At 39.5% G+C, this 21604-nt stretch overlaps 1 protein-coding gene across 1 annotated transcript in view; it reads right to left on the bottom strand.

The window, feature by feature from the left end:
- Window positions 1–445: 445 nt before the first annotated feature.
- The window catches only part of LOC103479345 (calsyntenin-2-like), a 162088-nt gene continuing 140929 nt past the window's right edge, over window positions 446–21604 (bottom strand). The window contains exons 9-17 of the mRNA XM_017309868.1: window positions 18688–18850; window positions 13321–13487; window positions 12904–13052; window positions 7706–7911; window positions 7410–7577; window positions 6552–6697; window positions 6312–6432; window positions 4098–4288; window positions 446–3994 (exon numbers count right to left, since the gene is read on the bottom strand). Coding sequence (XP_017165357.1) covers window positions 3776–3994; window positions 4098–4288; window positions 6312–6432; window positions 6552–6697; window positions 7410–7577; window positions 7706–7911; window positions 12904–13052; window positions 13321–13487; window positions 18688–18850 — 1530 coding nt within the window. The 3' untranslated portion in view covers window positions 446–3775. The remainder of the gene's footprint in view (window positions 3995–4097; window positions 4289–6311; window positions 6433–6551; window positions 6698–7409; window positions 7578–7705; window positions 7912–12903; window positions 13053–13320; window positions 13488–18687; window positions 18851–21604) is intronic.

The following is a 21604-nucleotide window of genomic DNA, read 5'->3' as shown; positions in this document are numbered from 1 at the left end:
TTGGCATATTTTTTATGGACTTTTAATCCAACCTTTAAAGCAACTTTGCATTAACTGTCAATATTTACCAAATGACACTTCATGACAACAGTCATAAAGACTCCTTCGTGTTYGTAACAGGTGTTGCGTCACGTTCATGACAGTGTCATATCATTCTTATGCACACCCCTTCAGATAAAGAAATAAACCTTTAATAGAAAATATCTGAATTTTCTCTTTAATGTCAGTTTTAACTCCATACGTGAGGTTAGAATATTCTTTACTGGCCCAAACGCTGGAACAGATGCTGTGAGATGTGTAAAAGACATCTCATCTGCATCAACCCGAGTTTTCCATCGAAACAAATGTAAACATCCAGAACGCTTGCTAACAGCAGCTCACGAGCCTAAAAGGATCCAAACAAATGGCGCGCGCGGACGCCGCAGACACAGGAAGCAGAGCCGAGTAGAGTCTAAAACAATTCTTTATTGATCAATTTACAGAAAGCCGTGGGATGACCACCAGATAGAGATAAATCCCAACTATTTAGTTTACAAAAAGAAAAGGAAACAGATATATAAAATAACGGTCTTAAACATTTTTACAGGGTTTCGTTTTATATGTAAAAGAACCTCTTTATCCTTAATGTTTACGAAGCATATTATGACAAAGAAAACAGGGCAGTTGTTTCACAATGGTGACGCCACGAGCACAGGTGTTTTAAAGGACAGGTGGACACGCGACATGTCTGTTAGAGAGCACGTACATCACAGGTGAGGAGGGGGGAACCAGGCTGTGGGGTTTTTTCCCAGCCGCTCTAGCCTCGGGTTATAACTCTACGTACTGGACACTTAATATGAATCTGTAGGGTGAATTCAGGGTGTCGTCATAGTTGAGGATGACTCTGGTTCCGTCACAGCAGGAGGGACGGAGGCAGGACAAGAAACAGTTTTCCTCTAAAGGTTCAGGGTGGGAGTGCAAAGGGGCGCTCCACAGATTTTACAGAGGAAGGTTTGCCGTCGTCGAGCAGGGCCGCTCGGTCAGTGGAGACGTTTGCATAACGCGCTCTGTGGATCGCCTTTCGTTTGAAGCGAAATGCAGGTTTTAAAAGCTGGATTCGTGGGGCTGTTAGGACGCAGATATGGGTCATGGAAACCTTTCAGAGAGAAGGCGAACTCTGAAAAACCTTCACGTCAGCTCTTCCCTTTAAGCGTCTAAAGGATATAAACTGCTTTTGTCTCAGTGGGTGGGTGGAAAGCACCAACACTTGAATGCTTATAGTTCTGGTCAGTTTTTTTTTTTTTACATCCACTCATTATCGGCATGAGTGTATCATTCGTTTGGTTGTTTTATTTGCGCTGCAAGATGCTAAGAGACATTTATTCTAATATTTAGGGTGTGTGCACATATTTGACCTAATATCTAATTTGCCGTTGAGTGTATTAGAGAAAGTTCAAAAGAAAATCAAATTAGTGCACCCAGCTTTGTAGTGTGTGTGTGTGTGTGTGTCTGCGTGCGTGTGCATGTGCATGTGTGTGTGTTAAGAGGTGTAAACAAAGTCCAAAAGTGATATAATATTCATGCTCATGCTGAGTGGATGTAAACTTCTGATCGGCGCCGTTATGAGGTTGTGAGGAGATGGAGAGGGAACCTCTCAGTCAGACTGACTTATGTTTACACGTTACATTCAAAACTCATTTAAACTTAAAAAAATAAAAATCTCTTCTATCGCCGTTTCTCAGAGTTCAACCTTGCTGCAGGGTGATGCTGGGTGGTAGTCATGGTGATGCCTATGATCATGAAAGTCCTGTGTAAGTTATAGACTCACTTACATATTGCTTTTAACCAAACCAGGAAATCACAATTTTAAAAAAAAAAATTGGCCTCTCTTTATCTTTCAGTTTGAGGCCAGCGTTGGCCTTCAGGTCTGAATTAAAGTAGCTTAATACGATTAAAGACTTCTGATTCAAGACAGAAATGGTTTGGGGATAAAACAAAAGAAAAAACATGATTAAGTTAGCTTTAAAAGCCTAGCAAAAACTAGAGGAGGAATGGCTGCTACGCATAATCTGTTGTTGCAACGACATTGTACGCAACATAGAAGAAATGAGGAATGWTTTGTAGTGAGAGATCCCATATTGTTGACGATGCGCAGGCCGCAGAGCCACAGCGCTGCTCATGCAGAAGAGGGAGGCGTGAGGCTGCAGACAGGGATGACGGACACTGAACAACAACATCGCTACACCACACAGAATATTTAGATTCAATAATCTATATCTAAAAGTTTTATGCATATATTTAACCTGTGGACACGTGTATTCATACGTTTGATCTGCAGACAATGCGGTTAAGACGTGAACACAAAAAGTAATGTTAGGACAGGTGAACAGCGCTTTGCTTAAGTATTCATAGCTTGCAAACTTTTTTTTTTCTTCACATTTTGTCCTTTTTACAACCAGACATGTCGAAGGGATTCTAWGTGATGAACCAGGACAAACGAGTTCACGAATGTGAACGAGGGAAAGATAAATGAAATCCACTGCAACTCTGMCATTTCAAGAAGTGCTGTTCAATCCATCATCTCGACATTTAAATCTGCGATATGCATAGGAAAAACTGGAAATGAGATTTCACCTAAACGAAGAGGCTTGGGAAGAAGAGCGTTAAGCAAAGCAGCAGCTCAGAGGCCCGTGGTAGTGTTGGAGGAGCTGCAGAGAATCAAAGCTCAGGTGGGAGAATCTGTCGATAGGTTATATATGCTACAAATTTCCTGAATAGTTTCTTTTTACATCAATATAGTGAGAATATGTCATTTATTTTCTTTTTACTTTGTTTTCTTGTAATCCACAATTAATCGCAAGTTTTGCAATTTCTGCCAAGTACCAAAATTGCGTGTGTGGAAGCAATTGTTGAAAGAAATGGATAAAAAAAAAACCCCCATTTTCACTTTGCCACAAGTCAACTAGATGACACAGTAAACATGTGAGCTGGATGCTCTGCTCACATGACACCAACATTGAACGTTTTGGATTAAATGCAAAACACAACATTTTGCCAAGGAGAACTATCCCTACACACGAGCCTGAACGCATCATCACTACCGGGGGAAAGATAGAGGAGGCGGCATCATGCTGTAGGGACGCTCTTATTCGTCAAAGAACGACAGGCTGGTCTTTGGAAGATGGATGGACGTTGATAGAAAACCACTTAGAGGCTTTAAGTGTCGCTCTGTGTTGGTCTATCACCTATAATCCCAGCTAAAAACATTGAGGTTTGGTTGTAATAAGTTTAGAGTATGAATACTTTTTGTAGCACACTGTACTAAATTCTGGGACAAGAGATGAGTTTTATGTGTTATGAAGAAAAACTTCAGACTTGTCTGCACACACACACGCGCGCGCACACACACACAATGAAATGACACATGTGCTTACTTTGGGTCTTTATGGATGCTCTGYCTCACTGACAGAGGCGGGAATAATGGCAAACACTCGGATAATGACTTCCAGCACTGTGGCACTGCAGCTAACTGTATGTTTGACTTTGTCCAGAAGAGGGCGATATTACTTCAAAAACGACAATATGGGAGAATTTGTGTATTTTTCCAGCAAAAGATTATAATTTATTTGATCAGAAAATTTATGTGTGTGTGTGTGTTGTAGATGTGGCAAGCATGTGTTAATGCCTGCATAGTGTGTGTGTGTGTGTGTGTGTGTGTGTGTGTGTGTGTGTGTGTGTGCGTGCAGTTGAGAGATAAAGCCACTGTGTGTGTGTAGTCAGATTCCTGTGTGTGTGCTCAGTATGTTCCACATGAACTGTCCCACTCAGGTTTCCCCTTCTGCTTCCTCCCGTTAACCTCTTCTCTTCCTTTGTTCCCCTCCTCTTCGTCTTCATCGCTGCTGTCTGATTCAACGATCGTCATGCCTCCCACCAGCTCGGCGTCGTCTTCTTCATCCTCCTCCTCACATTCTTCTCCTCTCGCAGCTTCTCCCGGCGCCTGGGGTCCTCTCATGTCCTAGACGACAAAATCCAGATCTCACATCCGAAGCTGGCGGTCGTTGTTCATTGCATCAGAGATAAATAAACCTGCTGAAGACTTTGAGATGGGTCTCGTTTACCTCCATGGGGTTGACGGTGATGTTGAGTCCAGAGCCTTCCCAGTCCGACTCTGGATCCTTGATCTCATCCTCTTCTTCTCTGGAGCCCTCCTGGTGTGTGGCGTGGATCCTGTAGATCCCGATCACCACGATGATCACCAGGGCGGCGATGCACACCACAATGACAACTGTGGCTGCAGGGGGCGCTGGACCTGGCGGAGACAAGACAATCATGGACTAGCAGCGTCACTTCAGCTTCAAAGTGTTTTTAATAAGAGACAAAGCTGGGGACATGTAAAGCACAAAAGACGCTCATGGTTTGGYGGCGGCCCGGGCCTCGGGATTACGATGAGAGATAAGTGCGACAAGGTTCAGTGGAAACTGATTCAGTGAATACATCATGTGCAGCGCCAGCATTACTCTTGAATGCACAAAGGATGTTTACACAAGACTGAACTCTTCAAAGAACAAGTAGCTGGAATATCAGCTGTTCACTTTTTCTTTTTCTTCTCCCCTCGCTGTGAGCTGCATCTTTTACGTTTTGATTGGTTGCACCCTCTCTGGCAATCCTGACTGGGAGATTAGAGCACCAGCAATTTATCGGGATGAAAAAGGCAGACAGAGAAGGAAACTAAATGTACATAACTTAACCTTTTATTTTAACACATTAGTCTCACTGGTTATAGATCTAACATAAAAATAAGACCCCTGCTTTCTAAGTAGCCTCCAATCCAATTTTTCATTTAAACTACGCTGAAAGCAAAACATTGCAATCCAACCTGCAGACAGAGTATGAATGCACCGAAATGGACTTGCAACAACTGTCACAAACAAATCAGATGTCAGCGGTAGCCTACAAAACTGTCTTCTGTAGGTTACAGCAAACTCTTCTCCAGTCGAGTGTCAGCCCAGGACGGAACAGGAGACTTTATTAAAAATAATATCTTGTTTAATTTAAAAATCTGGAGAACTTTGTGAAACTTAATGGAGCATCTAAAGCCCAAAGGAAGCATTTTAGAGGTAGGTAATGAGGGTAGCCTACATTAATTATCGACTGCTGAGGTCAGCCGCTTCTTATGGTTTCTTCATGTCACCTAGAAAGTGAACTCAACTACAGCCTGTCAGAAAGTTTTCTCTCTGGAGTCAATTGACCGCTTCCTCTGCAGTGACCATGTTCTGTTTGTATCATAAATTTTGTTTATGAGTAATTTGTCAAGGAAATCCATTTATAATGGCAGCCTGGTTCTGTGAGAGGCATCATCAAAACTGTTATCTAGCCGAGGAAAACAATCAGAGCTACCTTCCTCTTCACCCGCTTTGGATGAATAACTTCAGGGACTTCAGGGCTGAACTTGCTTCACTCCACATTTACAGCTATGAGATGTTTGGCGTGACTCCACAGGTTCTCACTGAGATCATCACCTGTGTTCTCCTTTGCTAAGTTTTCAGTCAGTTCCTGGTGGATTTACTCTTATGTTTTAGATCACTGCCATGTTGCAGGGTCTAGTTCTGCTTCAGTTTATGTTTTTTGTAGGTGGTTTTACATTTTATCAACATCCATTCACAGCTGGTTTGATTTTTCCCCCCTAGTATGCTGTATTTGGTTTATGCCCAACATGTGCTCTGTTCCAGTGTCCAAATAATTACATTTTAGACTCATCTGCCCAAAGAACATGACTCCACATGTCATGGTTTTATCTGCGTAACTTCAGTCCCACAGGCATCTTCATCGTACATAAACTTTTTCAGTCTCTTACTGATTATACCGACATGTACCTTCATATCAACAGACTGCTGTGGGTCCCGGCTTCTTCTAAGACTTCTTGTATCTTGCAATCGGCTTTCAGGGTAAACTAGCTTATAGAGCGAAATCTGGGCACATGGGCAGTAGTTTTAAATGTCCTTCACTTCTACATATTTTTTTCATACTGTGGAAATATGGAATACAAATTCTTTTTGAGACCTCTTTACATCTTCTACCGTACTCATAATCAGATCTGACCTTCTTTCTGAAGTGCTCTCGATCTCATCATGGGGTCCGGTGACATTTTAGAGGTCAGGAAAACGGCAAATTAAATGTCTAACATTTAGACAGGATGAGCTGTGCTTTAAAATGCTACAGCACAAATTATCATCAGGTGGGAACAAGTTTGATGAGAAAAAGGAGAAAATCCATGTGTTCAGACCAATCAGCAAGGTAAGGATACGTTTTCCACTTCTTCATCATTGGGTTACCTGACATGTGAGAGTTCGGGGTGTGGATCATCAGCGGGTGATGGACCGGTCTCATGTACTGGGACTGGGCGGCCATGTGATTAACGTGCTCCATGGGCGCAGTGTGGTGAAGAACGCTGATCTAACGGAGCAGGAACAAAGAGCCGTCATCCTCAAAGACGAGGCCAAAGAAAGGCACCACAGTTTAACGCACAAGAAAAGAGAAAAAAGAAAATATTAATGAATAGTCCAAAAACCTGCCTCCAGGTTGAACTCGTTGCTGGTGTAGCGTCCGTTGAGTTCGGAGCAGGTAAGTCTGAACCTCCTCTCCGTCAGAGAGGCGGGTCTCCAGTTCCTGTAGCGCAGCTGCCTCAGGACCTGCTCATAGTGGGCCATGGAGTCCACACCTGTGGACAGAAAAACCCACTGACAGAAACTACCCTACATTTATATATACAATTCTAAATCTGCAGGATGGTTAAATAGATTTTTCTGCCTCCAATGTCTCCGGTGCAGACTGTAGCTGAGCAATAATGACACTGAAAAATGAAAAATGTGGATAAATCAAAATGTGGTGGTGTTGAGTAACACCACAGTCACATGCTCTACTAAAAACATGCAGCTCTCATGAAAATGCTAATTGTTTATTCAGATGATGCAATTATGAAAGAATATTGTAAATTTGTACACATTGTCAGAAGCTACTTGTGAAACAAAAATCTAAGTATTATTTGAAAATTTAAAAAAAATTTTAAAAAGGAAATAAAGAAATATAAAAAATATATATACGTATATTTTGTTTGACCTTAAGTTTTACCTAAAAATAAAATGTAAATTTATGGACTTTCACACATTTCACACATTTTTAATCTCCACTAATTGCTTCCCAGGTTTTGACCTCCTTTCAGCTACCTTTTAATTAAACTACTTGACTTTTTAGAAATCAACTGAAATAAATAAAATGTCAAGATGAATGTGTTGCTTTGCTTCACTCACTGAGATTAGTGGACATTTCCTCCTACCTCCTGATTTAAAACAGAAGATGTTTCTTTTTCCCTCCAGATTTTTTTATATTAAGATTTCTAACAGATACGGTTGAGGTTTTATGAGTGATGTTACCATATATTGATATTCCAGAGGTGGAGTTGGTGGCATCGAGGTGTTTTCCCAGTAAAGCGCTGTGCTGAATCTCCAGGCTCTCTCTCTCTGGTTCCAGTTCGTCTCCGATTACAAGCACATCACAGTAGTCCAGGTTGTGCATCACCTCCATCACCCCTGGCCGGCGGACTGCACACACAGCCACAAAGTTACTTAACATACGAGTAGGAAAAAAAAAAGGTTTGCATTGATGAGGTCTGGAATTATGAGTAATATGTCAGATATAAAAAGAAAAGCTGAGAGGTGTGTCCACTCACATCCACCAAAGCTGTCCCCCTTCATCACTGTGCTGGTGATCCGCAGCTCTTTGAAGGGCGCCACGCCCAGCGGGCTGCGGAGGGCGCTGGCGGGTCGGACGAGCTGCTTGGATCCTGAAATGGTGATTCTGGGTTCACTGGGCGGCAGCACCATGACCACCGCCTTGATGTCCGGGATGGAGATGCACGTGTCCTCTCCAAAACACCTGACCGATGGACAGAAAAGGTGTTACAGCAGCACGGCTTATCCTTTATCCGTCTTCACCTAAAGCCTTAACTTCAGACTCCTACGGTGCCGATAACGTGCTCGATACTCTGCATATGTCCTGTCTTATTCCAATAGAGAATACAAAGCAGAAAACATCCATTTCTAAAACAACGCATGTTTTTTTTTAAGGTTATTCCTTCACCAACTAAAATACAGAGATGGTATTGTTATCGAGATTTTATGTCAATAACACAAAATAGAACAAAGGTTTTGAGCAGAAGGAAAAATCATGCATGTCTTTAAATTATTTACTAATAATAATAAAAAAAACTGAAATGTGGTCCAAACGCTGCAGAACTACCTTCGTCTCCCGTTACAGCTGTAAGAGCTTCGGGGTAAGTCTCCATCAACCATTGTTACTGGCTCAATTATTTAAGCTTGAATAGACAGAGAAGCTGTAAACATAGATTTTAAGTTTTAATAATAGATTCTCAACTGGATTTAGAGCTACAATTTGACTGGGATCATTCTAAGAGATTTTCTTTTCAGATAAAGTCACATGCAAATTATTTTCAACTTCTCTTTTAACATTTCTAAAAAAAATAATAATAATAATAATAATATGCATAACCAGGTAACACCAGACAATGACTGGTTGCTATATGTTTAATTCACATGTGTGGAGATGCTAAAACATGTTTAAAAATGCTTTATTTTCACCTCTTGATCAAATTTCTTCTGCAGTTTATACACATTTTCTCCCTCATATCATCTTGGTTGTGATATCCAACTAGAGATTCTCAATTTTCCTTCAAATCATCTATTTCTTAAGGCATTATTTAAAAGTCTATTAAATTTGTATGAAACATGCTTTTTTGATCGGTAAGCCGTTTTTTTTATCATGCTGATGAAATACTCCTCGATATTACTAGGTTATTTTTTTTTGTTTTTTTTTTCTAACCCGCTCTCTGTCATTATGACTGGAGAGTCTGATCTGCAGAATGCTGGATGGGATTTTTCTGTCTCGCTCTCAAGACTTTTGCAGCTTCAAGCAAGTTTTTAATCCCAGAAGTTTGATGGATGTAGCTCAGTCTGATTTGCATTTTAGTGTGAGAATCTTTCCTGCCCATTTTGAAGAATAACACCCTCCCCCCAGCATGATGCTGCCACCACAATGTTCACCAGTGGGAACTGAGTGCTCAGTGTTGGGTTTTCACAGAACATCTGGATTTATACTGAAATTCAAGTGACTTTTGTTTACTAATGAGATAACTTTTTAAATTCGTAAATTCGTTATATACGGCTGCAGTGATACAATAATGTCACGATACAATACACAATATCCTGCTCACAATACGATATATATATATAGCAATATTCAGCAAACGATACAATTCAATACACTTTTGCGATTTTCTGAAAGATTTTAGAGGGACAGAGTGATTTTGGTGACATTTTGTGACTGTTATAGAGTTGGACTGAATTAATTTAACTGAAAACTGATTAAAAGCACCAACTACACAATACCTGGCTCTGGTTGGACACAGACTTAAAGTCCACAGCTGGACAAAATGAATCAAAGAAGTGGTGAGAAAACATGTTTCTTTTAATTGAAACAGTACAAACTGTGGCTTACATGCATTTGTAAAGTAAATAAAGTGCACCAAGTACCCTGCTCTGAATAGTTTGATACCTTTTTAACCTTGACACTTAACATCTGAAGGAATCACTCTAAGCCTGATGACCTAATCACTCTCCCAGAGAAGCAAGCAGTGAGTGAGCAAGGTGACAGTTGGATGTTATGATACTTGCAGATATAGATTTTTTTCTAGGAAAGAAAATATCGATATATATCGCAAAATCAATATTATTACGCAGCCCTAATGTTATAGTATGATTTTACTTCATAACTGTGTCCTACATAAAATCCCAATAAAACACATTGGGGCTTCATGGGGTAGAATTACAAACATTATATGTCTTCTATTAAATCTTCTCTGTATGATTAAATGTTTGTAGCAGTATTAATGGGAAATAAATTGTCAGTGATGGTTGTTATTTTTGGGTTTAAATTAATAAAACTCATTTTATTCTACTGTTGCTCCTGGATCTTGATTTTGAGTTACATTCCACTATAAAGAGGAGGATAAGATTTTTTGCTGAAAATGAACAGGATCTGTTCATGTCTTTGTTTTCAAATGTTCAAAAAAAAATTGTAGTTTTCCTTTATGAAGTTAGCTTTTTACGTTTCACCCAGCAGCACCATATTAATCATTTTTGCTGGGCCATGTGGAACTAGTCCGTGAACTCTATATGCCAGAAAAGCCCAGTGAGGATAGACAGAGGTAACACTGCAAAATTTAAAAGGAAAGAATGCAGCAGTGAAGTGCAGGAAGGCGAGACTTCATATTTCAGCAACAAAACATAGATTTCCATGGATTACACAATGTTCTTGTACGGTACATGTTTCTGAAAACCGATGCTATTTGTCAAAGCCTCAGGCTATGCGGGCCATGTTCGTGAAGCCTATGATTTCTGACATATGATTTCTGACATAGTTGTAGTTGTAAAAAAAAAAACTGCTGAAACAAGTGACGCTGTTTGGAAACAAAACAGCACTATCAGGTGTTTGAAAACCCCCCCAAGAAAATCCACATCTTTCCTTAATCACAGGCTGCAGACTCGACATGTCTGCAGAGAGCACATGGAGGACTCTGCCAGCTTTATCTCGACAGCGGCAGGTTAGCGTTGCAGTCAGACAACTTCGATTGTTGTTCCTCGAGCTCGTCTCACTTTATCAAACAACGCGTGTCTGAGCTGACCCTGGCCCACGTTTAGAGCTTAACAAAAGAGCAGCACACGTGTAAAGGCAAGAGAAACACGTCGATACCAAACCCACAGATGGGATGTGGATGGAAGTGGACTCTAAATATAAGATAAAAAATAAATCTACAACTAGGTAGTCTTAAAGTAGCGTACAGAATCACTTTTTACTTTAAAAAATTGATGTAGTGCCATGTAATGAATAAACCATTACTCTGGATGGATTAATGTAGTTTAATAGGTGTGAAACTCTTTACGTCTGCAACAAACAGTCAAGAAATTTTGCTATTTTATATATTGGGGGGGGGGATCCAAATGTTAAAAATCTCAAGAAAATGTGGCAGATTGTGTAAACTGAAAAGGAGAGTCGGCCTGAGAGACTGACCTCTTCATCCTGATCTGCTAGATTGAAAATCAATCGAGTTCAAACCAAATTTAAAAGATGGATAACAACAACAAACCCGAGCAAGGACGAGGAGAGTTTGTACTCTGTACAAATACCATCAGGCTTTATTTCCTGGATGTACATCTGCTTTTCTTTCATTGTTTAATTGATTTTACACTAATGGTTCGTTTTTGCCCATCTCACTGAGTGTTCAATGGCTTGAAGACAAAGTCAAACCCAACAGATCAGCCAGGCCCTCATACCTCCTTCACACTTTGTTGCATACTCATCGTTTCACGAACAGGGAGTCTTCACCAGAGGTATCGCCCAGTTGTGTCAGAAAAATGTCCTTGTGCTGGAAGTGAATCCTAATTTTGCACTTTATTGCTCGAACAACGGTGGAAATTATTGACAAATTTATGACCAATTTAATTGGGATACTGTTGCTGTGGAAGCGGTACTATTCATTGAACAGTATTGGGTGTGTCACATGTATCATGATTTATTTCAGGAGACTGTAGAAATTGTAGATGCTGTAGGCTGCATAACAATACATTTGTTGTGTAAATGCACTTTTGGAAAGTGTAAAATGTATCAATGCAACACTGAGGACAAATTATCTGAATATTTAACCCCCACAGATTCAAGAGAAGCAGCTTTGTGGTTCATCGTTCTTGTTTGTGCGTCAGATTTAGGGCCGTACCAGAAACAGGCAAGTACAGAAGTTCCGGATTTTTGTATCTGAGAAAAAAATGTGAGTCATTACGCTAAAACCTTTAACACATTACAACCTATGTAAGTAATTAATCAAAATAAAAGTATTCCGCCCTCATAATTACATAAATGGTGTAAAAATTTCAAGATTATAGTTTAAAAACCTTAAAATATTACCTTGACTTGAGGAATTACTCCCTTTGGCTTCAGGGATTTCTAAAAGCGCAAGTTTGTAATTTCAAATCTGGTTAAGAGTTAAAAACAGGAACTTTAAATGACTATAAACTAGGGTAAAAATTAGAAAACTATCCTGATTGACAAATGTTTCCAAACCACTAACATACTTTTTGCTTCACCAGACAGCTGAGGGCAGAAGTGAATCATTTGAAATGTGTTTCAATTAAGGCAGAAAATATGTGCAGATGAATTTTAAACTAAGATCAAGCAACCCAAACCTCTCTGAATGAAGCTCAATCCCAAAGGTCTGGGGTAAAATCAAACATACTAACCCCCTAGCAGGGCTGGTTTTAAGCTTCAGTTCTACCCAGGAGTCTGTTTTACACTTGAAGTTGCAGAGGAAATAAGCCAAATGGTATTAATCTAGCAATAACAATATGCTAGGTGCTTGAATAACCGAGGTTATTACCATGACTATTGCTGCAGTGGTAAAATAAAACAGAACTCATTGTGATGATGTTAAAAAAAAAAAAAATCCCTACAGTTTTATTTCTCAGCTGAAGCAACAACGTTTAGAGTCATGACAATAAACAAAACAATTCTTATTTGAGTGTCCATTTCATTTTATGTGTGTAAACTTTGATATGCACCATAAAGATGAATAAATCCACTACAATAGGTTTAGATGATTTTATGTTTAAAACGCATCACTTCACTTTCACAGGCATCTGTGGAAGAGCCTTGAAATGCAAACGAAGACATCAGGTTGATTGTGGTTTAAATAAGCAGATATTTAGGACAATGCAGTTATGGGAAACAGATAAGGTAAGGTTCAAATTGTGCTTCATCTTACAAGTAAGAAATGCATCCAGTAAGTGTCTGAGGACTCACTGTACAGATGTGGAGATGTGCAGCCGCCTGAGACCGGGTGTGGGGAACTGCCGAGAGTTGATGTAAGAGACTTTGGTCATGGCTGTGTTGATGCTGTCCACATCCTCTCCTTCCACCACCAGCACCGACTGGGCCGGGTTGAAGTGAAACTGGACACACAAAGACAACTTTAAAATCTCACCTCCCATCAGGTTTATGTGACTAATGGCCCTGATCTTTAATCAGAAGTGTTTGTAATGGACTGCATTCATCTCCAAATCTATTCCAGATTAGCTTCACCATGAGCCTTCGCTGATTACGCGTGACATTGTGACAGTTTTCTGTAGCAGAAATGAGATGATGAGTATTCCCTGCACCACCAAATGGAGGATGAAGTGTCTTGTGAAAAAGCGACTGTGTCTTTGTATTTTCATGCACCTTTATGTCCTTAGCAAGGCTTTCGAGGGAGTTAATGTCGAGGCCTTCTTTGCAGGCCTGCAAGCAGGAGATAACCTTCTGGGTTTCAATGCGGCCCGGTCGGATCGTCAGACCGGAGAGGCTGCCGTGGAAATACTGAGTGAACCTCGGCGTTGCCACCTCACCACCTGACGGGAAACCGAGACAACATGGTGTGTTGAGAAAAAAAAAAGAAAAAAAAAAAAAACAGAAGAAAAAGAAGAAAAAGAGAGGCAGTGGCAAAGAAACAATGTTAGAAGTGATGCTAAAAGGGCAATTCTAGTAATAGACCTGTAAGAGACCAGAAGATAAAATATTCTAACTACATTCAAAGTTAAACATCAAAAGCAATTTCTTCAAATCGAACATGAGCCAGAAATACTGTTAATCTCTAAACTTTGAATGTGGAAAATGTACGCACAGGCTGACATCTTCACATAAAGTAAGTTAGTGTGTGTATTTTTGGATCACTGACTATATATTTATACAATATGTATGCTGCATTAAAGTTGAATAACTCAATAGCAAACATAAGTATGAGAAAAGTAGATCCTGGGATGACACATTTATGACTAGATCTGTTGTCAGATTGTCACCTGCAGAGTCACCATCTAAATAGAAACCCAACATGTAAACATGTTACAATTATTATGATCCGAGTTAGGAGAGTGTCTCCCTTTTGCATTCGCTTTTTAAGTAGAGAGAAGATACTTGGATATACTTGATAGATAAAATTATTTGATTAAACTACAGAATGCATAACACATGCAAAAACAATAAAAACAGAAAACAGTTCAGGAAATTGTTTTCAAATAACAGTTAAAGACAACAACAACTTCCCACTGAATGCAAAAAAGATAATTTGCACACTAGAATATTTTATAGCGGCAACGTCCTCTTTTAAATGAGCTTCTCTGCATTTTCTAGCACTTCTTTAAAATATTCTGAGCGGTCCAGACCAGCAAGCTGGATTTTAAAACGGTGCTGCCAGACAGTAGTTGCTGGATATGTAATAAAGAAGATTTTATTGGTGGTCTGCTCAGTGTGAATCCCACCTTTTCCCAGTTGTCTCACGCTTCTCTACAAAAAATAATCACATCCTATTTCTCAACACTTCTGTAGGCTGTCCAAATTATTTTGTTGTTCTGGAACAGAATAAGGTTTAAAGTCACTTCCTTCTGCAAACTTCTCCTTGAACAAAACCTGTTCAGCAGAGAACAGCCTGGGGAAATGCAGACAGATACCGTGGATACTGTCATGAGCAGCTAACCTGCATTTAGCTGGAGGCCTCGCTTCTCCCTCAGCTCGGTCAGAGGGAAACATTCAGGAGTGTGTGCACATGTGGACCTGTGTGCGTTGATCCTATCAGAGAAACACTGTTTGCCCTGAGCAAGTTGGACAGCAGCTTCTCCTCCAAGCTTATGTCCTTCTCCTTAGACTCTGACAAGGCGCAGAATCGCTTTTTGACGCAAGTCCTGAAAGCAGCAACTGCAACGTCCGTCTTGTTTACGGTATTCCCTAAAACACCAGGAAAATATTGGCAAAAGCTGAAGGAAAAAAAACAAAAACCCTCAATCATTTTGTTGGACAACATTAAGATTTAACTGCAATGTTGGATCAGTTAATCCTTTTACTATGAGATTTTGTCAATAGTTTTTGCAACGTCAAAACACTATTTTATACCCCAGAGTCCCAAAGATCTTGATTTATACTGATGCCTGGAGAGAGGCACAGCGGCATAAAGCAGGATGGATGTATTATCAGTAAAGTCAGGGGACTGTAGTGGTCAGTGAATGTTTTATATCCTCCCTGAAAAACAATTTAACATTTTGCAAAAAACAAAAAAAAMCCCCAAAAAACATACTTTACCTGATTCAAGTAAGCGAATAGCCTCAGTGTTGATACGTGTGGTCATGAAGTGATAATGTGATCGAACAAGGCAAAGTGCTTCATTATGATCTTTGTACAGGGTTTATTGTTTATGCACATACACCAACATATTGCATGATTTGGTCTCTATGCATGTGAAAATGCTCACAGCTTCATTATCAACATTTCAGGAGTTCAGCTTTTGACCTTTTTTTTAGCTCTGTATGTGGATGGGTCATTCTGTTTCCGATGGGTCATTCTGTTTCCGATATTGTTTGGAAAGTTTGAAGGTTTTTATTTCAAGGAGCAATCTTTTCCATAATCAGGAGTTTTCTTCCTTTATCTAGAGAGTGACGAGCAACACGCTGCATCAGCTCAGGTTAATTAACTTGTTGCCATCAAGAAACATTAATCACAGCAGCAAACGTTTCCAACAGGAAGCTCTTTGTCTGAAATAAACTCAGATGGTGACTTTTTAAAAATATTTTTTATAGCATTGTGTAGTTCTTGTAAAGAATAGGTACTATAGTGATGCACACAGTTAGTCTGTGTTATTTGAAGGTTTTACTTCAATTTTTTTTAAATCTTAGTCTTTTTCAGACTTCGAGTTTTTCACCTGTAGAATTCAGTCAGCATAAAAACAACATAATAAATAAAAAGCGGTCAGCGTTTTTGTTTTCCAACAGCTGGTCTAGTCTAAGTCAAACACTGCTGGGTTGTGCAGCAACAAGCTTCCAGAAGAGGAGGTGAGCCTGTCTATAAGTAATTATAGATAAAGTCAGTCCCTCTGCACTGAACTGGGCAGGATTTTAACTGAATCCAATACAACAGATTTGATTGTATTTGACTGGAGCATCTTTGCTTTTTTCTTTAAAGACACCAAATGTTGTTGCAAACTGGCATTGTATGAAGTAAATTGAAATGGATTGTTGATTTCATCACTGCACTGGCTGCTCTTTTCTGCTGCTGTACCACGTATGAAGAACGCCACGTTGTACTTTAATGTAAAGACATTTTTCACTTCCTTTATGTAATGGCTTCACTCTTTTCCTTCAGTCTCATCCTCTTTACTTTATTATCTAATCGCCATGAGTGTGAACATCCTTCGGCAAGTTAAATCACAAAATATGCACATATTTGCCATTCAAGCTCGATAAAAAGTCGACTGCCTTGCTCCGTTAAAATAAATAAATAAAAAAAAAACGGTTGGAATCTGTAACCCTTTTCTTGTTAACCTTGTAAAGCAACCACAGACAACTTATTTGGCTCGGAGGGCGGTGAAAGTAAAGTCTGAATTTCTGTTTTCATTTCGCATTTTCCTGATTGCGAGGAAAAGAGGATGGAGGAACGAGAGAGACTCTGAAAGGCAATCTTGCTTGCTAATGGCCTGCAAGTTATCAGTTGCGGCTTAGTGAAGCTTAAAGCGGCTTCATTGGGATGTAATAGCTGGAAAACTTGTCCCCCATTCACTCCTGCTAATCCTTCCTTCAGGGCTTTCTCTCACAATCAAAGATTCGTAGAAAGAGGCAGCTCGAGAGGGCCGGATGAGGCAATGAAGCAAAAATGATGACGACAGAGAAAATTGCAATCAGGCGCAGAATGAAGGAACATTTMAACGCCAGCCGAAACGACATTAGGATCGAAGCGTTGGAGGACGCTCACGAGCCTCGAGTGTTATTTGGACGAGCCGCCGAACAGATCTCTCTCCTGCGCCGTTCTGCCCTGTGAAGCACTTTTGTGCCATTTCTCAAGTAATAAACACGGCAGCATTCATCCCACTACGCAATCACTACTTACTTTAATTTCCCGTCGGTGGAAATGACATGCAGAGTCTGCTGCTGATATTCACCCCGCTTCAAAGAGGAAACATTCGTAGCCTCGGGGTATGAAATCTTAATCCCCTAATGCATTCTAACAGAGGCTCTCCTGCTTTCTCGCTCTTCCTTACTGTTTGCGATTCAGATGTAATTTCCAGCATCTTGAATTCAAAAGCCGTCGCTGCTTACCATATAATTTTGTGTGTCACCAATAAATCCAGGTCCAAAAAAAAAAAAAAAAAACTTACAAAATGTAACAAGCTAATAAAACCTGCAGCTCATTGGTTAATTATAGGCTCATTTGGCTTTTAATTTCACACTGATTTTAATTATTAGCAAATAGTATTTATTAAACAAGACTTCAGTAACATCAGTTCTCGTATCTAAAACATTTAGTGATTCTGACTATCTGACCAGTCGCACTCAGACATCAGCAATTCAACACCGCAAAACCGTAAGCAGGAAATAAAACTTTGAGTGTCAGTAAAATGTTCTGTCTCAATAAAGTGTGTGTCCTGCTTTTATACATTCATTTAAACTTTCCTCAACAGCCCATATTTTGCACCTACAAACCATTTCTTACCCACTGACCTAAACTATTGTTTCTCAATTACTCTGAAAAATCTTTTCAGGTATTTTCATGAGCTGCGGATATAAATTACTGACATAATTTTTCTAAAACACGTAAGTCTACTAAAGCTGCATATGTGTGGATGCACAGTGGCAACATTCATTCCTTGTTTTTTTTCAGTGTGAAGGTGTGGTAAAGCAGTTTTAACACTGATTTACGACTTTCCTTCCAGGAGTCTGTATGACTGTAGCAATAAAACCAGAACAACATGCCATCAACAAAACTTTAAAAGGTACAATCTGACAATTGTATTTCAATTCATGGTGTAACATTATGGAACAAGTTAAATGGGGAGTTAAAACAAAATCTAAATTTAATACAATCTAAAAGGAAATATAAGGAGGTCATTTTCACAGGATATAGAAATATGGGTGAGAGTTAGCACAAATGTGTATGTGTGTGGATGTATGTAAACCCAGGTAAAATGGAAAATTAATTAACATACGTTTATTTTGGGTCCATCTGAAAATATGGTGTGAGTTTATGGGGTATAATTAATAAATTTCTTACTTCTTCCTGCTTGTTTTTGAAATTCCTTGTTCATGTGTGTGATTTTATGCTTCTATTATGTTCAAAATATCTGTCTATATATCTACATTTTGCCTCTTAGCAAATTTTGTTGGATGAAAGACGATGTTGCTCAAGTAAGAAATCTGATTTCTTTGTTTTCTAACTCTTATTTTATTTTACATTTGAATGTCGCAGGTGCCAATAAAACACTACAAAGCAACTAAATGACTAATGGGATTATGAATAAAGGCATAAGGATGTTTCTTTTGCATTGAAATGGAAAATATTCTGATATTCCGTGTGATAAAAAAAAAGAAGCGCAGCACAGCCTTGAGATGAAATACGCTGCTGCATATAAAACATCTGACAGAGCAGTAAACACCTGTCAGCAGCTCTGACAACATGCTGCAGCAGCCGTTCTCTGACCGATTTCACCTTCTTTAATGCATAAAGCTCCATGTTGCATAAACAAACCTGTACGTACACATACATACGTTCATCCATAAATACATACGTACTGACCTTGCCAGCAGGCACCCACAGTCAGCTGGGTATCAATTTTTGAGGAATGAATCGGCCAATCGTCCGTCACCAGGTACGGCTCGTAGGTCACGCCGTCGACGAAGAGCGTCACTGCAGGAAACTCCACGTTGATCACGTAGTAGTGCCACTCCTTGTCACAGATCTGGAAGGCAGGGAGAAGCATCGCATTGTCTTTCAGGTTCCCACTCATTACGAAGCAAATCAAGCCTAATCTTCACAAAAGGACGGCTTCAAAAMGGATCTCTAGGAATACCTTTTCATTTTTTGGTGAGAATGCAAGATTATTTCAATCCACTGTTTTGAAGGAGCATCTCACCTTCTGTAACTAAGACGCAACAAAGCCTTCGCCTCCTCCCTGGATCATTTGCTGCATGTCATTAGACAACTAATGAGGTTTTCAACTAATGAGGTGTTCATTAAAGGAGCCGAGCGAGAGAAGAGTGGCAGCTACAGCCAGAAACTTTTAACAAAAGATGGAAGCATCCTTTGATTTTTTAGGGAAATCCCTATAAGGATGCCTTTTCTTCCCCTAATGTAGAAAAGGCATGTTCAGGAGACGGCTCTTTCTGATGCCACCCTGGGAAAATGCCCATATAACCCATATCAAAAACTGCCAGTGTATGCACATTTTCAAAAAGTATTTTACTGTCTCACACCAAGCATGTCTGAAGATTCTCAGTTTACCAGGTTTTATATTCAGGATTTCAAGGAAGTCGTTTTGTTTTGAACRTTAACTTAAAATGTCCCTCTCTGGGTGCTGTAGTGGCGCAGGGGCAAAGCACAACCCACGTATTGAGTCCTCATGGCGATGGTTCAGGTTGGATTCCCAGCCTGGCAACATTTGCTGCATGTCTTCCTCCTCTGTCATTACCCTCTTTCCTGCCTAACCACTTTCAAATAAAGGCCACTAGAGCCAACAAAAACTTWWWAAAAAAAAATCCCTCTCCATTCATTTCCTAGGTAACTTGGGCAACGAAGCAGCAGTCGCTTGTCCTCATCCAGCCGGAAAACCGGCATAATTTGTACATATAGAGGCGCAATGCAATAAAGTTGAAAATTTTTCAACATTTGTTGCTCCATAGAGCAGAGACATTTAGTTGAATATAGTAGTCTGATTATTATGCATTATTAATTTCAGATTAATCGCATGCGCCAACTTGTTAATGTCAGTCTTATATTTTACACAAAGCATAAGCAAAGCCTCATACCTCATAAAGTACCCAGACTTTTCCTCATATATTCAAAAAACTTCAACACTTTTAATCGACAAAGTTRGCAACAAASAAAAAACAGAAAGTTGCACGCAAGAAGMTTTTGCCATCTCGTTCTGAAGCCTTCTGCAGATCAGCACCTGATTTTCCCCTCTCTCATAGACGTGGGTTGCTTTTGTTTGTCTCTTCAGAGTTGATTCCACTTCTGTTGTGTGAAGCACGTCTTGACATGCCTGAGCGGGGGCCTCGGGGATGTTGCTGATAAGCTGCGTCTCGACCCTTTTTGATGCTGATTCTGTCGCTTTTGTTTGAGAAGTTAAGATTCCACCGAGTTGATTTCAGCTCTGCACTGCAGCCAAGCCTAATTACTGTTCATGCAGTTAAACAATTATCTGATCAAGCTGTGTAATATGAACAATGCGGTTTTGTTGTTCAATGAAGCCGCAGAAGCATTTGATCATTTTTAAGTCATAATTACAACCTGGATGCTTACGCAGAGCGGAAAACTAATGATGACAGAACATAAATCAAGAATAATGTGTTTATAGACGCTTCATGTTAAACTGATAAGCAGAAGAAAAAGTATAAGTTGCTCATAAACAGTGTGCAAACATTGATACCAGCCTAAATGTTTTAAACTACACAACGGATATCATCTCTGCAGCCGCAGCAGGTGCAGAAGAGATAAAAGAGCTGAAGAAGAAAAAATATTGTGCTTTTTGTTATCATTTTTAATTAACAGAGAGAAGGTCTGATGAGGCATTCATTAAACGATAAGAACAAGATCTAGAGTGGAGGAATCACTTCAGAATGACGTTTTTTAATCAATAAATGATGGTGCCGATTGTAAACAACAATCCTGCTCACCGATTCATCTGGAATCAACAAAGACCTGGCTGAAAATAAAATGATTCTGAAATAACTACATGTGCCAGGCATATATATATATATATATAATATTTGTACAGACCACATTAACTATATTAGAATAAATGTATAAATATTTCAAAATGGAAAAGAAACAGCCGCGCACGATTACATTCTAGTAATTTCCGCTCAGTAAGTTAATTTATTTTAAAAAAGTGTCTTTGACTCACGTTGTGCAGAGCTGGCTGTGCGCCTGCTCTCCATCCTGAGCCATACTGGCAGATTTCCTTCGCAAAGTTAATTTATTTGGAATCTCTTTACTAAACTCGGCATGTGAAGCTTTACATGGAGCATTTTCACAATCACAAGATTTGTATTCTGTATATTAAACTGGAAAAAAATCCCCAGATTTCCCCCACGTCTAAAAGCAGAGAGGTTCAGCTTTACACTCAGTAATATCCCTGCTTGTTTTTTTGTTGCTTTTGTTTCGTAAGTAGCACAATAGCAATCCTAAATGCAATGTAGATGAACAGTTCCAATCAGCAGAACTTAAGCAAATGTCAGAAACATCAGGTTTTATTTTTGTTGTGTTTTTTTTTTGGTGAAGTTAATAAAAGAAAAAGCCAAACTTGGTGTAAGTCAGAAGAAGACAGTTTGCATTTTAACTTCCATTTGACTTCCAGTCAGTGGTGGAGAAAGTACTCAAAAAATGTACTTAAGTAAAAGTACAAATACACAGACAAAAATGTACTCAAGTAAAAGTAAAACTACCACATTAGCATTTGTACTTAAGTAAAAGTAAAAAAGTACTGGCTTTT

Source organism: Poecilia reticulata, linkage group LG17, assembly GCF_000633615.1.
Source record: "Poecilia reticulata strain Guanapo linkage group LG17, Guppy_female_1.0+MT, whole genome shotgun sequence".
NCBI lineage: Eukaryota > Metazoa > Chordata > Actinopteri > Cyprinodontiformes > Poeciliidae > Poecilia > Poecilia reticulata.
This window is presented reverse-complemented; position numbering and strand designations above follow the sequence as displayed.